The sequence below is a fragment of the Drosophila persimilis genome, unplaced genomic scaffold, assembly GCF_003286085.1.
Source record: "Drosophila persimilis strain 14011-0111.01,24,50 unplaced genomic scaffold, DperRS2 tig00000002-arrow-pilon, whole genome shotgun sequence".
NCBI classification, from domain to species: Eukaryota; Metazoa; Arthropoda; class Insecta; order Diptera; family Drosophilidae; genus Drosophila; species Drosophila persimilis.
In genome coordinates, this window is record NW_020825289.1 from 4058847 (window position 1) to 4074119 (window position 15273).

Consider the following 15273-nt stretch of genomic DNA (forward strand, 5'->3'; position numbering starts at 1 on the left):
TAGTAATTAGATAGCCCTGTATACGGTACGGTATCTGACTTGAACCGGAACTGGTTTTTGAGGTTGCACTAATTTTTTGAACCAAGTGGTGTAGGACCATTAATATTCGACTTTGAAGGACATGCGATGTATCATATGAAATGTATTGAATCATAGATATCAAGAATATTTTGATATGTATGGTAATACACCACTTGGGTCAAAAAAGGTATTCAATTTAACTTTTATTTTAGATTTTTTAAATAAATGGTGGGAAACAGAAGTTTCTTTCTGATATACATAGGTAAATATGGTGAAAATATGAATATTGGTGTTTTCCATGTTGCCGTAACATATTTCCTTCACATTGATTTATTTATGTAAGATTTGCGGTCATAACTCCTATTTACGGTGCCTGGTTTTAAAATCAAAGCTAATTTTATTTTATTTTTATTTATTTTTTTATTTTTATTTTTTATTTGAATATAAAATATTATCACAGATAAAAAAACAAAAAATACAATTTGACAAAAATAATGAAATTATACGTCAATTGGTTAAATTTAAAATAAATTAAAAGAAAAATCGAAACTAAGTTGTATGGAAATCGGGTTTTAATGACTTTTAATGATTTTTGGCAAGGTTTACATTTTGGCAGAAATTTCCATAGTTGTGTGTTCTTTTGGCAATGGATTACAGTATGGACTCCGTTATTTATATGCAACTGAAACAAAATAAATATTAACTGAAAACACTTTCGATGAATGATAATTAGGTAATTTAGGATAATTAGAGAATTAGGTAAATTTACTGGAGTATATTGCTACCAATCGAAGTATTGTCGGACTAACAAATTATTTCTTGTTCAACCTTCTTTGGGATGTGTCAAAACTTGTTAATAGTTGTCTTTGTTCCATTTGTGGTTTTCAATGGGTATCTAGTGGGTTTGATCTTCGTAAATGTGGTGTTTATATTCCTTACCGAAGAAGAGACACTCGATGAAGGTAGGGCTTGAATATGACTGCTGATCAGAATTTCAAAATATTTATGTATCTACTTTAAAGACTTCTTAAATATTTGGGTAATGCTGGGAGTCATTCAATTAGCCAATGCTGCCTATGGTCTATCATTAGTGTGCGGAAAATTAAAGGTTTGATTTTAAGCTCCTAAATCACAAATGTATAACTTATCCAACTCTTTCAAGTCTAGTTAAAGGGGATACTTTTCACTTGGACTTTAGTGTCTGTCTTGGCTAATCTAATGTTTATCGTCTGGAACATACGATTTGCCTGGCAATACGAATATAGCGACTCCTTTGATGCTTACGGTGGAATAACCTGTATTTATATTGAGGGTAATTAAATGCAATATTTATACAAATAGTAACCGAAGTGACATTATCTCGCACAGCCTTCAGCATATGCACTTTGTATGTGGTACTTACGTTCTATCGTGAATCTGTAAAAAGCCCAAATAAATTGTGATAATTAAAAAAATTACAATAAATTCAAATGATGGATGACGCGTGTCGCAACACCCCGATATGATAGCATTCGTTTCTGGCTGGTATAGCAGGCTGCTGCTGCCCCGTTTGGACAGGCCTTAAAAGTCGGCTCTCTTTTCAGTTGAAGTCTCTTAATACCATCGGCCTGGTATGGCAACTATGCGTCTCGAAGCTTTTTACAGAAGCTAGCCATTTAGCCGCCATTCGAAAGCTTTTGGTGCTCATTTTTGTTTTGACGGTCGACGGAGAAATCGGCACAACGCATTGCTTCGTGACGAAGGTAGGGCGAGAGAATGCCACTGAGTCATTCAACTCGAAACGAAATGAGGTGGGAAAGTGCAGTTAGTCGGTGTTCTATAGTGGGCAAATGTGTAAACATTGAACATTGATAAGTGACGAATTCGCGATTCCAAGAATTACATTGCGAGCACTCCGTAGATTACATTACGTTATGATCTCATTGAGAGCAGAGAGCAGAAAGTTGTTGAGCTTCTGAGTTTCTGAGCTGAGAGCGCACGAAGGAGAGGCAAAAGAAAAAACAGAAATAAAAACAAGTTTCCGCTGCGCAAGCAGCTTGCTCTCCCGCCCAGGCCCAGAAGAACTTCGCCGTCCGTCCTCCCAAGGAATCCCAGGAATCTCAGGAAGCATCATCTAGCGGACCAGCCGACCAGCTCAATCACCCGCCATGTCGTCCACGTCGGCTCTCAAGGTGTTCGTGTATGCCCTGGACATTGTTTGTGCGGTAAGTGCCCTCCTCTTTCCTTTGCTTTTCTTTTCAATTTGCGACAGCTAAGGCAATTGGGTCAATTGACCTGATGTAAACACCCCAACCACAATCACAAAACCACTTGGCGCAATTTATTACTATTCCCTGTATTAGTACTCTGTGTTCTGATAAAAGAAACAGCACGCATAATATCATACTGTTACCGCCTCCCGTTATGAGGTTGTTTTCGCTGGAACAACCTTATCGCTGCAAAATGAATCAAAAGAAGCTTTTGCGTGCTAATCGCATAAATATCATTCACTTTGTGTTGCTAGGAGAGTTGCACCTTAGTAAAAATACATACATATGTATGTATCTTTCGGCAAACTAGTTTCCAAAATTATCAAATGCTTGGTTTATTTATACCTCTTTAATTGCTAGCAACGGTGAGAATAGACAGATGGTCCTGAAGGTCAGCATATGTAATGCGCTCTGTATATCCATCACATTTAATCGTAGGCTCATCCATTTTGAATGTCCAATCGATGCGGGCGCCATGGGCAGATGTTCCCGCCAGGCTTCTGTAATGTGTAGTTTTCAGTTAATAAATGAATCAGGATGAATTTCCGGCAGGCTTATATCAACCATTTTCTAGATTGGACAGCCTTCTCAAACTAGATAAATCAATAGCAATTAAGTTGTACTATCTTAAGAGGAAAGGCTTGAAAACCATGTTTACTCATCGATGATTGTGCAACGTTAACCGGCTAAAAATACCAGTGCTGGCGTCATAAACTCTCCGGCTTTTGTTGGCTTGAACAAATTTTGAATAATTTACAACCAGTCAAACAATCAGGTTGGCCAAGTCTCTGATACCTGATATGAACGTTAACTACACATAGTAAATGACCTTGCCTACAGCGCATACGCAAATCCCCGTCAGGATTGTTTTGCCGAGGGCGACCTCCATGTGACCCATTTACCGTCTGGCATAAATAATTCCCTGCCATCCCACCCAGCCATACCATTCCCGGACGCCAGTCAGACTAGCCTACTCGGCGCCTATCCATTTAAGTGCCTTACTTTTGCCTTGTCTGTGGTCCAAAATCATTGAAGTGGAATTGTTGTCTCGGGAATTGTTGTATCCAATTATTAATTTGTTGTCGCTTTCCTCCCATACAGCTGCTGGCCCTGGTGCTGATATCTTTCGGCATCTATGTCGTGGTGTCCTATGATCTAAACGAAATTGGAGGGCTGTCGGCCTACGCATTCATTTATCTGGGAGCGGTCGCCCTGGTAATCCTCCTATGGGGATATCTGTCCGCTTGGAAGGAAAGTGTGTGCTGCACTGTCACGGTAGGTGGAAAACTCGTTATAACTGTTTCTATAGTGATGTCTCTAATGATGGATATCCTCGTTGTTACAGTTCGTGGTATTCCTGTGGCTGATTATTGCCACCCAGTTCGCTGTGGTGTTTTTGCTTATCCACAATGAAAGCTCTGTAGCCTCCAATCTGGCCAACCCGATTGAGGCCACTTGGGAGGAGGAGCTCAACAGTCCCGGCGCCATGTCCATCTATCAGAACTGGGTGAGTGCCAGAATTCGTATCTTCTGGGAAACTCTTACGTAAAACTCTGTTTCTTACAGTTCCAGTGCTGCGGTCGTGGCAGTCCCCAGGATTACATTGTCAACGAGCGACTGCCCCCAGAGACCTGTTTCCGCAACCATGACAAGAGCAAGGCTGAGAACCTCATCCCCAACGGCTGCCGAAAGGAGTTCGAAAACTATTGGCTGCAGCTACTGCAGATTTTCAACATTCTCGGCTGTGTGCTGATTGGCATCGAGGTGGGTGATCCGTAGACGCCGTATACCTCTCCACAAACTTACCTTTAACGAACTTTATTACTCCATTCTCAGCTCCTGATCAGTGTCATCTCGATCCGGCTGTGCAACAGCATTCGGAACGATCAGCGGCGCTCGTACTTTTAAGACTATCCCGAAAACTACGAAATTAGCCAATTGACCAATTGGTTATTATTCTAAACGGAATTTGTTATTAGCAAGCGTTAAGTAAGACTTGAAAAACAGTTGTTGGAAATTTAAAATTGGAAACCGGGAGATACGAGTATTTAAATAAGTACAATACACACACACTCACAAAACACAGCTTATATAACTCACGAACTAATTTCAATGCAAATTTTAGCTGTACATCACACTCAAATCTTAGGCTAAGAAATGTGAATTAATTTTAATATTATTTATTTGAATATATTGCTAAATAAAACAGTCAAAGAAGTTTATAAAATAGTTGATAGATTCTGGCTCCACAGTTTCCAGATCTATTGATATTGATTCCGGCAATACCTTAAAAATCATGTGCAAGGAGCGCAATCGAAGTCTCAGCCACTACCAACTGTCGCTACCGCGTAGGGTCGACAGAATGCCTGTGTGAATACTCTGGAGCATGGAGCATTTCATCTGGAGCATTTTATCTTCAACTGGCCGGATTTCTGACGGTCAAACCTTATAAGCTAAGTCTCTACTTTCATATGCCATCCTGAGACTGTATATAAATACATACATGAATTCTCTCGATGATCACAATCACAAATTTTGCTCCACAAAATATCTCTCAGCTGGATCGTAACCCTGAAAGAGATATATGTATAAAACAGATTCATCTGCTAACGGCACAAAAATTTAACTAAAACTGATTTATTTAATAAACCAAAAAAGCCAGAGAGTTGCATGGCACACTTGCAAAATAATAAAATAAAAATAGAACAGAATTGGCTATAGCTTCGCTTTCCTTTTATTCATATATTTCATTATACATATGTATGTATGTATGTATATATGTACGTAATGCCCACATAGATAAGTGTGGAAAACGCGCCGAACGAACCGGCCAGTTTCGATTCCATTTCGTGCCGAAGCTTTTCGTTTCGTTCCGTTGCCACTGTGTTCGCGTTCGCCAAACCAAACGTTTATTTTTTCGCGCTATCAGCAACTGTGGAACGGACCGCACAGTTTTCAGTTAACATTCGCGCGGAGAACATGAACCGGGTTTTGGGGAACCCACAGCAACCGTTTAAATAGATTGAAGTATTTTCCGTTTGTCAACAAAACAAAACCGCGCGGGTTGCCAGGTGGAGAAGAAGAAAGAACACTTGTATATTCGATAAAAATAACCACTTGTGCACAGATACCTTTATAGAAAACATATAGATAATCTCTGTTAGAGATTGGATAATCGAAAATGGCCTGTTCCACCAATGTGCTGAAAGTGTTTGCCCTCTTTTGGGACATCATCTATGCTGTGAGTACCGCGAACCTCTCATTGTGATCGGTTCATAGAGAGCCAGCGTCGAGTTCTGTGTGGCAGCTTCATGACCCCAGATAGCATTAAAACACGAATTAATCGTAAGAGCGGGCCAAGGCAAGGCTAATTGCAGGGAAATTACCGCGGCCAGCTGAACTGACTTGGGTCTGTCTGCCTTTGGCTAAATGCCAGATCTTGCTGTAGAATATTTCTCCCGCCCAGACAATGCCTCGATCGGTCCAAGTTCATTCGGAGATACATCAGTCTTTGATGTGCGGGGCAATTGTTTATTTGATAGCGTAGAACATCAACATTGGGCTATAAAAACTATTGCTATTTTCTAGTCGGATAGTTTTCCATTCGTTTAGTTAACAACCATTCAAATGAATACTGAAGGCTGTTTGTCGGTTTGTTTTGTGGCGCATTTTGATGCAAATTCGAGACATAAAACCATCAACATTTTGTCCAATATCCAGTTCAGTCAGTCTGGCGCATAAGCTTTCCAGATGCTGTCCTTCTACGTAACAGTTTTGTACAAAAATATCTTTGAGTAAAAATGATTTAATAATTTATTTATTTAGTGATTTTGTTTATATTCTTGCTGAGCTTTTTATTTGAGTTTTTTCCACATTTCTGCTGGCAGCCAAACGCAAAACTTGGTCACCCACGCCCGCCTGCCACTACTTAACCCTGAACGAAAAAAGATATAGAAATCTATTTGATTTTTTCGTAGCTTCGTGGCTGTTTGTTTGTTGTAGTTTGTTTTACTTGGGCGAGACTTTACATATACTCGTGCGTTGATGTCATTTCTTAGATGTTTTGGGCATTTTTCTAGAATTTGTTTTCAAAATGGAATGCGACCGAAGGCTGAGGAAATGCCAGCGCGCACAACGCGGCGTATGAGCAATTTTCCGCATTCGGTTCCAGGCGAGTTCACTCTCGATTTGCGCGCCGAGAGATTTCAATAATGCTGAGGCCGAGGCCCAGCATTACTTCATTTGGGTGTGGGGACCATATTGTAGGGTCTGGTCTGGTCTGCTGTAGGGTAGGGCCAAGTCTTTGTCTCACCTTGCTGCTGGTGCCGAGTGACAGAAACCCACATAAATCTCTGGCAAATAGGCAACTCAATGACAGCTGCCATAGTTTGTCCGTCTGGCTTCGTTTTTGGGCATTTATTTTATGTACTGGCTCTGGCAATCGATCTACCCACTCGCCGATCTGTGGAGTGGCAGCCTTATCAGACGACATGCAAATTATGCACATACTATAGTATATAGTGTGTCCCACTAGTCTGACCTTGCGCTCTCGGGTGATAATTGTGTTTAATTGTTTGGCCGCGTATGCGTATGCTTATGGGCGGGAAAAGAGAGCAAATTAATAAAAGGTTTTTGGCTTTTGCACTGTCTCCCTGTTGCCAACACCAAGTTCTTATCGCCTTTTTATGGGACTGAGTGAGTGTCTCCTTAGTGCCTTAAGCACTTGTGACAGTCTTAGATATCAAACGAAAGTTGAGTGGGTTCAGACCCCATATAAACTACGACTGTTTGTATAGTTCCACTACGAATTAAGTCCAGTCCCAACATTCGGCTGGCAATTACAAAGTCTAATTATGGTTCAATGTTCTTAAGCAATTCCAGATTCGGGCATGCTTCGTTTCCATTTCTACTGCGAGTAAAGCCAGTCGCCTGTTCCCAATTTCCATGGGAGCTCCACCGAGAACGTGCCTCCATGCTTTGATTCCTCATTCGATGACGCAGTACATAGAGGCCCTTGAAATTTGGGTCTGTACTGGGAATGGGGCGGCGGAGCATAATAAATTACAATTAAATGGCGTTGTATACTCATAGATACGTGGTTACCACGTGCTGCCAGATGTCTAGAGCTCATCTTCACTCGTTAATTGATGGGGCACTGTCGATTCCCCATTTCGATTATAACTCAATTAATGTAAATGCCTTTATCTACATCCATATTTAGTTGCAATCCTCATTGAATATGCACAGCTGTTACCCAAGTCCGAGCACAACATTGATTGGCTTTAACTACTTTTAAGCAATCCCTAAACGGTCTTGGCTATGGATTACAGCCAAAACCGATCAAATTTGTGTACCCCAGCCCAAATGATTAATCGGCTAAATCATTCATAATTTTAAGTACACCGTGTGCTGTAAGTTGGTTTTGGAGCCGCTTCAAAGGTGAGGCAGTGCCTCGAGCTCGAGTGCCTCTAGCTCGAGTGACAAACAAACAAGTCACGTCAAAGTCAACGATTCTGGCGACTGGTTTAGACGACAGTTGTAATGATAATTGTATACAATGTACAAACGGTTGGGTTGTGGCGGCAACAGGTTGCTGAATTCAAAGATCAGCAACGTGGAAATACTCGTACAATTATTACGCATTTCATCCACTCACTTTCGGCAGGAGAATTATTTTTCTGTGTATTCCTCGGGGGCTTTGGGCAAACTGCCAAGTGGCCATCCACAAACAGTCTACATTTGGCAGAAGTGTGTGAAATTTCGCATTGAATTGGTGGATGGATGAGTCATTGCGTTAAATTTAAAGTTGCAACTAGCGTTGCAAGTGAGAGGCGAACGATCACTGCACCACTCGACGTATACGTAATTTATGATGACATTAGATGGCCCGAGTAGCTCTGGCCTGCCGCCGAAGCATACAACATTACTGATCACATGGTAGAGTATTCCTTCCAACAGCCTGCAACACTGCGTATGAGTGGTCCACGGGGGTGGCGGCGGCACGTGGGAAATGTTCGAGCAAGCCATAATTTGCATACGACTATTAGATCTAAGCATGACCTTCAATTAAGCGACTTGTATACAGACTTTTATCACCTTTGGGCAATATTTAATCAAGCATTCTCCGCCTCTCTCCCTTCGACAGATTTTCGGCCTGATTGTGATCGGCCTTGGGGTGCACGTCATCTATAAATTTGAGCATTTCAACACCGCCGCCTTCGTCATCATTGGCCTGGGCGTGGTTGTGGTGCTGACCGCCCTCTTTGGCGCCCTGGGGGCAGCGCGCGAGAGCAGCAACATTTCAAAGACGGTAAGTGCAACACTAACACAACTCAGAGAATGAGCTGAAACTTAATCTTTTCTTTTCTCAGTTTGTGTTCATTCTGGTAGTTCTGGTTGTGCTGGAAGTCCTGGTGGTGGGTTTCCTGTGGATATTCCAAACCTCGTTGCTGATCAATGTGGACAAGACCTTCGATCAGCTGTGGAACGATCAGCCCGTGCCCATCAAGCCCGGCAATCAGAGCCAAATCGCCAGCCTCGAGCGTTGGGTGAGTTGGTCCGATCTTTAGTCCCGAATTTCCTTAATCCCCTGAGGGATTCCCCCATTCAGTTGGACTGCTGTGGCAATGTGGGACCCAAGGACTATATGCTGCCCCCAAATAGTTGCTACAACAGCCAGACGGACAAACTCAATCTGGAGGGCTGTCGGCAAAAGTTTCTGGACTTTATTGCCTCACGTTGGACAACCTTCAACTTTGTCTCCCTGGTTCTGGTGGGAGTGGAGGTTAGTGCGGGTCCTTCCTTCAGTTGAATTCGCATTTATGTTTTCACTCTTTCATTTGTAGATCATTTGCGCCCTGCTGGCCTATGTCCTCGCCAACAGCATTGTGAATCGCTGGCGCCGCTCGAAGTACTACCAGAAATAGTTGCCAAATTAGTGTAGAACATTTTTGAGTATAATGCATTTCAAAAAACCAACTTTATAAAGCGCATACTTAAGGCCAAAGAACTCGCAATGCAAATACCTGAAGCCAAACAATAGTAGTTCCAAAGTATATCTGGCAAAGAGGATAATTCTGGGTAGGGCGAGAACTAACCATTTACATTTTAATTTAATCTAATCTAAGCTCGACTTAAGCCACAATCTTTTGTAACAACATTTCGAACAGATCAGCCAAAACCAAAATAAAGAATTCTTCATAGTTCGTTCGGTGGTTCGGGAATTTCATTTCTGGTTTTGGGAAACTGCTGTTGACATCATTCGGATGATAAATAAGATGACGGCCCGCAGTTATGAGTATTCGGGGGAATCGGGGGAAATCCGAGGGGGCGCAAGGTGAGGGTGGACACATGCTGTCTCTCATGTCTTGTGGGGCAGATCCGTGGGCGGGCGCCGTACGCTAATTTTTGTTTCTGTTCCACGAGTATATTCTATATTCTTTATTTCCCCTGAGCTTTTATCTATGCCGAACCTCTCTGTCTTTCTCTCTGTGTATTTTGGCCACTGCAACGCTCCGGGCCGGATGGATGGCGACAGAGTCCGAGGCAGAGACATCCCATCCACACAAAATATCTGTATCTATGGGTTAATCGTTTCCCAACGCTTTGTCAGCCTCAGACAAACAAATGAAGATTATGGGACTTTAGTCGATGATTTGATGGCAAGGCCCAAGGTGTGCTCGCCCCCAGCGGAAAAACTCTTGTGAAAATTCCGATTATTAGCTACGAGCTGCGATCTCTCTCTCCTCTCCACTCCTCTCCGGCGTCATGTACCGCAGCAGCCGCCTGCTCAGATATATTTTGTGTGTCATCAGCGGGATTTGTGCTGTAAGTGCTTAAAAATAGTTCTGAGTAACAACTGAACTCCTGACATTGGCATCAATCGATGGATCTTCTTAGGTGGGGGGCTGTCTGCTCATCTGGTATGGAGCCTGGCTGCTGGAGAGCCTCGCTGATGAGCAGAGCGTGGTGGTCCTCGATCATGGCGAGGACCTGGCCGCCGTGCTCTGCATCCTGCTGGGCTCTGTCATCATTCTAGCCAGCATCTTCGGCTGTGTGGCCATGGGCAGGGACTCCAGGACTATGTTGATCTGTGTAAGTGGGATCTCCCTCAAGAATACCCATCTCAATCCTTATACTCTCTTTTGCAGTATGCGGTTCTGTTGGTTCTGCTCTTGGTGGTTCAGTTCGTGATGTTCAGCATCAGCTTTGCAGCCAGCAAGGACACACTGCCGGACAGCCTGCGTCAAGGCTTCGACGATCTGTGGGATCATCAGCATGTGGGGAACAGCACCCTGAACACCTACGAGCACTGGGTGAGCTGCCTCCGTCCTTGATTACCTTCGAGCCCAACTTGAACCCCTTTCAATGTTTTTAGCTGCACTGCTGTGGTCGCAACAGTGCCGAGGACTATATGCATCTGGACAAGGAGCTGCCAGCGAGCTGCTGCCTCGATCTGGACTGCACAAAGCCCTTGAATCTGTATATGGCAGGCTGCGAGATTAAGTTCAAGGAGTACCTCGGCGGAAAGACTGCGAATTTTCATTCGCTGAGTTGGTTCCTTATTCTCACTGAGGTGGGTCTGCTGTCTATGCCATTTGCTATCCAATCGATCTACTCATATGAATCATATAAATTCAATCGTTGCTTCATTCATTGCATCTCTTGCATCGCTTCCATACATTGCACCTTTCCACAGGTATCATATTTATTGTTGTATCCCCTAATTATTCAAGTTTAATTACAGTTTGCTGGTTCTGTGACCACCTGCTACCTGGTGGACAGCATACGAAACCATCGCGATCGCGTACGATTCTATAATTAAATTAAATTCTTACTGTCGACTTCTCGAGCTGTATTATCACTACTTGTGTGTGTTATTTCCTGGCCCACGAGCCTTGGCATATTGTGATTGTAATTTAATCAACTTAGGCTACAGATACCTAGTATTCATTCATAAAATTGTAAACTTGCTCCCACGCGGAGACAAGAAATAAAAACGAAAACGAAAATAACCGAAAACCTGTTGTTGCCATTGACTGAAATTTTACAAGAAAACAGAAAACTGTTTTGGCCAGCAGGCATACGAGACGAGCAGATGGGATCCGGAGATAAATAGGAAAGCCTCTCGCACAAAGAGACAGTAGACGGGAGGCGGCAGACGGCAGACGGGGCCAAGCTAGGTGGGCGATGCACGGCGCCGCTCTCGATTTTCACTCACAGATTTACGAGTATATTCGTATACAGAGATACAGATACATATAGATAGGTAGAATGTAGTCAAAACAAAAACACACTGTTTCAGTTGATTCACGCCACTGAAACACAGCGGTCAGCAGCAGCGATCAGCAGCGATCAACAGCGAACGGAATAGACAGAGAGATCTTGTACTCCGCCTGTGCTGTATCCGTCAGATACGCAGCTGAAACTGGCTATTGGCTATTGCCATATACGTAACCCTGCTCGATGCATTCTGTATAATTTGGCTGATTCCAACAGTTGAGACTAGCCACAGAGACGCAGTTCCCATCTTCAGTTCAGTTCTGTTCGGTGCGTCCTCGTCCAGAGTCAACATGGGTCTGGCCTCCACTACAGTGAAGCATCTCTTACTTTTGCTCAATTTCGTATTTGCCGTGAGTATGAGTGGGCAGAGCATCTGTCTGCGTGTGTCTCTGACTCTCTGGGAATTCTACAGGTGCTGGGTCTGGTGCTGATTGCCTTTGGAATTTTCTTTTTGATCAGCGCCGCCGAGAATGCAGTCAGCATTGGTGAGAACGTGGCCGGGGGCCTGATCATTGGCCTGGGCGCTGTCATATTGGTCATAGCGGTCTTTGGCTGCCTGGCGGCCATTCACGAGTCCCCAGTCCGGCTCTTGATTGTGAGTACCTGGTCTTTTATCTTCGGCAAGCGTGATCGTGATCTCCGTTGTAAAATTCTCTATTTTTCGCCAGTATGTGGGAGTCGTGGTGGTGCTGATCCTCACCCAGCTGCTGTTCCTCAGCATGGCATCGCACGGCACCAAGGACGGCCTCTCGGGCAGCATCAACGAGGGCTTCGATCGCCTCTGGGAGGCGGAGCGCAACGAGTCCGGCGCCCTGGCCTACTACGAAAACTGGCTGCACTGCTGCGGGGTCAACAGCTCCGAGGATTACTGGATCATCCACCATGCCATACCCTCCAGCTGTTGCCTGGACAACAAATGCGTGGACAGCACGAGTGTCTACAAGGTCGGCTGCAAGGCCGAATTCGTGGAGTATCTCGACGACAAGCTCCTGGTGTTCAAGATCGTCTGCTGGCTGCTCATCATTGGCGAGGTAAGTCGCCTCCATTCCTTTCCCCATCTCAAACTAAGGCGCTTTCTCTCCGTTTCAGGCTGTCGGGGCCGTGTTCGGCTGGCTGCTGTACAGCAGCGTCAAGAACCAGAGTCGACGCAACAACGCGGTCTGGATGTGAGGCACATCTTAAGTTACATAAGTATTAAATTAAATAATATTACAAGCCGGTTTCTAATCACTCCTGTACTTTTTGCAACTCAACACAAACTAATGAGCAATTTCGTAATCGCTTAATTCTGTAATACTCGTATGTATCAAGTACTCACAATATCAAAGTAAAAGTTGTTCTGATCTAATGTCCGGCTCGCTGTGCAGTGCTGTCTTGTGGGGATCAGGGGATGCATTGAGACGATATGCCTAAAGGCCTGATGCAGCTGGAAAGGCTCTGGTTGAACGAAACGCAAACTGATCCTCCCTGCTACGTTTCTAACCGCTAAGTACGTACTCCATCATATGAAGGCACTGAAAGGCAGCGGTCTGTGTCCCTTTCCTTCTCTTCAGGGAAGAAAAGATTGATAGTTGTCAATGCTGAAAGTGTTTGAGGTGCTGTGTTCCCTGTAGGTGCTCTGCTTTTTAGTGATTTTATTTGTGGAACAATCCCATTAGCTTCCGGTGGAAATCAGAACGCTGGATCCCTGGAACGGTTGTTGGAGTGCTGTGGTCGTCTACTTTCGAATCTAAGGGGGAGTTTTTCCCTTTTAGGCTTATGGTTTTGGATTGGGTTGGAATATCAGGGAGTCCACCCATTAACACAATGCTGGACTATTCAAACTCTATTTATTCAAAAAAACATGTTTCTATTCCTCTGTGTATTTCATTGCCGGACGGAATTGGAAAACACTTTCGCATTGGGGTTACTCCAAAAGAGTTTCGAAGTCAGTTTCAGTTTCACTGTCATTCGTGTCACAGCTCTGAAATATATCGAATGTAAGCTGTAGAACGGAACTAGCCGTGACATTTGATAGACAGAATTTCGCAATAAATTCGCTGCTTTTCGGAAGTCAAATAAGCATTACCATCTTCGGCTCGGATCGTCCATACCATGGCTTCGTCACTAAAGAAAATGTTGATCTCGATGAACTTTGTTCATGCTGTAAGTTTAATGCTGCCGCACCGTTCCGCGTTTCTGATACTTCATGCCCTCTGCAGACGGTTTCACTGTTGGTTATTGTATGTGGCATATCGTTTTTTATTGACGAGGTCAGCACTCTTGAGAAAGTCGCCGGCAGCTTGACTATTGCCCAAGGAGCTGTTGGACTGATCCTGTCGATATTTTGCAGGGGAGCAGCCAAAAACGAGTCGCTCAACTGTCTAAGAAATGTGAGTATTCATAGAACTACGAGTGTAAATGATGTCCCGATAGTCGCTGAAAGTCTCGACATTACACATAAATCGGTTGATATATAGCACAGTTATTTTTTTAGCTGACACTTTGTTATTCGGCCTACATTGATCCGATTTTCCACTTATATTCTGCTATAGACTTCGTGATTTGTGGAAAAAATCCACCGTACAGCATTTAAGATCCATCAAAGACTTTCGAATGCTCATGGCTTGGAAGCCATCTTTTAAGACATTCCCATTCAACCCGATACATATATTTTGGAATATAGTTTGTCAGGGTATTTGAAGCTTCGGCATGTCGAAGCTGTTCATTGTCATCATATAATCCGGGTTTAAAATCACTGTTTTTTTTAATGTATTGAACTGAAAAGCTACTCATTGAGAAATCGAATTGATCCTCGAGCATCGACATATTGACTGAGTATATGAGCTGTGCTGTACGTGCTGTCTTTACGTGCTTTCTGCCTTATTTTCAATCAAAAAATATGGATTTAAACTTTTCGTTTTGCTCTAGTATGTGGCTATAGCAATGCTGCAAATATTCAGCCAGCTACTGCTCCTCTACGAGGCCGCGAATAGCTCGGTCCGCATCGGCAGAATCTTTGATGACCTGTGGGAAGCGGATAGGAGGGGCCTGGCATTGCAACGGCGCCTAGGGTTCTATGAGAAGTTTTTAAAGTGCTGTGGCGTGAACGGCGCCGACGACTACTCGAAGATCCACCTTCACCCGCCAAAGAGCTGCTGCATAGACGAAGAATCCGAATTCGACTCGCCCCTTCACCCGTACGGCTGCAAAACCCAATTCTCTGATTATGTCTTTAGCAAATTACTCCTCCTAAAACTGGCCTGTTGGGTGCTCATAGTGGTTGGGGTGCGTATACCCAGTACCCAGTCGGACTCTCCTTCAAGCACTCTTTCCCTTTCAGACTAATGGGGCCCTATGCGGGTGGCGGTTGTACAGGATCGTGAAGAGGCAGATCCAACGCGACAACGACTGTTTGGACGAAGACTCAAAGGAAATTTGAAGAGACTTTGATGTAATATAAACTATTTTACTTAATTTTTTTATTTATTTATTTGTACATTATCCTAGTGCCACACGATTTACTTATAAATACAAAATAATTTTAGTCTTATAATGTATCGTACATATGTATGTACATTAATTTTATAATACTAAGCTTGTTTTTAACAGTGATTGATTTTTTATTTATTTTTTACAATCTTTAAATTTTAAATTGAATGGGAATATTGTTTTTTATATTAAATATTCATTTGTTAAATTTGTATTTAGATATTTATTAGTTAATTTTCTTATGTTTGTA

The 15273-nt window shown here is 43.3% G+C and overlaps 4 protein-coding genes across 6 annotated transcripts; all 4 read left to right on the forward strand.

Annotated features, from left to right (window-relative positions):
* The first annotated feature begins 1709 nt into the window (after window positions 1-1709).
* On the forward strand, window positions 1710-4478 carry LOC6590593 (protein late bloomer). The gene is made up of 6 exons (XM_002015522.2): window positions 1710-1763; window positions 2057-2225; window positions 3372-3545; window positions 3616-3777; window positions 3837-4034; window positions 4107-4478. Exons 2-6 carry the CDS (start codon window positions 2169-2171, stop codon window positions 4176-4178), a joined length of 663 nt encoding a protein of 220 aa, XP_002015558.1. The 5' UTR covers window positions 1710-1763; window positions 2057-2168; the 3' UTR covers window positions 4179-4478.
* Window positions 4479-5221: 743 nt separating this feature from the next.
* Window positions 5222-9477, forward strand: LOC6590594 (23 kDa integral membrane protein). Its single transcript, XM_002015523.2, has 5 exons — window positions 5222-5511; window positions 8416-8580; window positions 8642-8818; window positions 8881-9054; window positions 9116-9477. Exons 1-5 carry the CDS (start codon window positions 5452-5454, stop codon window positions 9194-9196), a joined length of 657 nt encoding a protein of 218 aa, XP_002015559.1. The 5' UTR covers window positions 5222-5451; the 3' UTR covers window positions 9197-9477.
* Window positions 9478-9873: 396 nt separating this feature from the next.
* LOC6590595 (protein late bloomer) lies at window positions 9874-11291 on the forward strand. Of its 3 annotated transcripts, none has more exons than XM_026985819.1 (5): window positions 9874-10097; window positions 10170-10364; window positions 10421-10585; window positions 10648-10845; window positions 11006-11082. In XM_026985819.1, the coding sequence occupies exons 1-5, from the start codon at window positions 10038-10040 to the stop codon at window positions 11030-11032; spliced, it is 645 nt and encodes a 214-aa protein (XP_026841620.1). In that variant the 5' UTR covers window positions 9874-10037; the 3' UTR covers window positions 11033-11082. The 3 variants fall into 3 exon arrangements, with proteins under 3 accessions (XP_026841620.1, XP_026841621.1, XP_002015560.2); XM_002015524.2 differs by having other exon boundaries at window positions 9887-10097; window positions 11017-11291; XM_026985820.1 differs by lacking the exon at window positions 11006-11082 and having other exon boundaries at window positions 9879-10097; window positions 10170-10362; window positions 10648-10839.
* Window positions 11292-11612: 321 nt separating this feature from the next.
* LOC6590596 (tetraspanin-9) lies at window positions 11613-12904 on the forward strand. The gene is made up of 4 exons (XM_002015525.2): window positions 11613-11902; window positions 11965-12147; window positions 12221-12583; window positions 12642-12904. Exons 1-4 carry the CDS (start codon window positions 11843-11845, stop codon window positions 12720-12722), a joined length of 687 nt encoding a protein of 228 aa, XP_002015561.1. The 5' UTR covers window positions 11613-11842; the 3' UTR covers window positions 12723-12904.
* Window positions 12905-15273: the final 2369 nt, after the last annotated feature.

Coding starts and splice junctions, on each gene's coding strand:
- LOC6590596 (XM_002015525.2), top strand. CDS start 11,843: ATGGGTCTGGCCTCCACTACAGTGAAGCATCTCTTACTTTTGCTCAAT. Junction 11,903..11,964: donor TGCTCAATTTCGTATTTGCC/GTGAGTATGAGT, acceptor GGAATTCTACAG/GTGCTGGGTCTGGTGCTGAT. Junction 12,148..12,220: donor CCCCAGTCCGGCTCTTGATT/GTGAGTACCTGG, acceptor ATTTTTCGCCAG/TATGTGGGAGTCGTGGTGGT.
- LOC6590593 (XM_002015522.2), top strand. CDS start 2,169: ATGTCGTCCACGTCGGCTCTCAAGGTGTTCGTGTATGCCCTGGACATT. Junction 3,778..3,836: donor TGTCCATCTATCAGAACTGG/GTGAGTGCCAGA, acceptor TGTTTCTTACAG/TTCCAGTGCTGCGGTCGTGG. Junction 4,035..4,106: donor GTGTGCTGATTGGCATCGAG/GTGGGTGATCCG, acceptor CTCCATTCTCAG/CTCCTGATCAGTGTCATCTC.
- LOC6590595 (XM_002015524.2), top strand. CDS start 10,038: ATGTACCGCAGCAGCCGCCTGCTCAGATATATTTTGTGTGTCATCAGC. Junction 10,098..10,169: donor TCATCAGCGGGATTTGTGCT/GTAAGTGCTTAA, acceptor GGATCTTCTTAG/GTGGGGGGCTGTCTGCTCAT. Junction 10,586..10,647: donor TGAACACCTACGAGCACTGG/GTGAGCTGCCTC, acceptor CAATGTTTTTAG/CTGCACTGCTGTGGTCGCAA.
- LOC6590594 (XM_002015523.2), top strand. CDS start 5,452: ATGGCCTGTTCCACCAATGTGCTGAAAGTGTTTGCCCTCTTTTGGGAC. Junction 8,581..8,641: donor GCAGCAACATTTCAAAGACG/GTAAGTGCAACA, acceptor TTCTTTTCTCAG/TTTGTGTTCATTCTGGTAGT. Junction 9,055..9,115: donor TGGTTCTGGTGGGAGTGGAG/GTTAGTGCGGGT, acceptor TTTCATTTGTAG/ATCATTTGCGCCCTGCTGGC.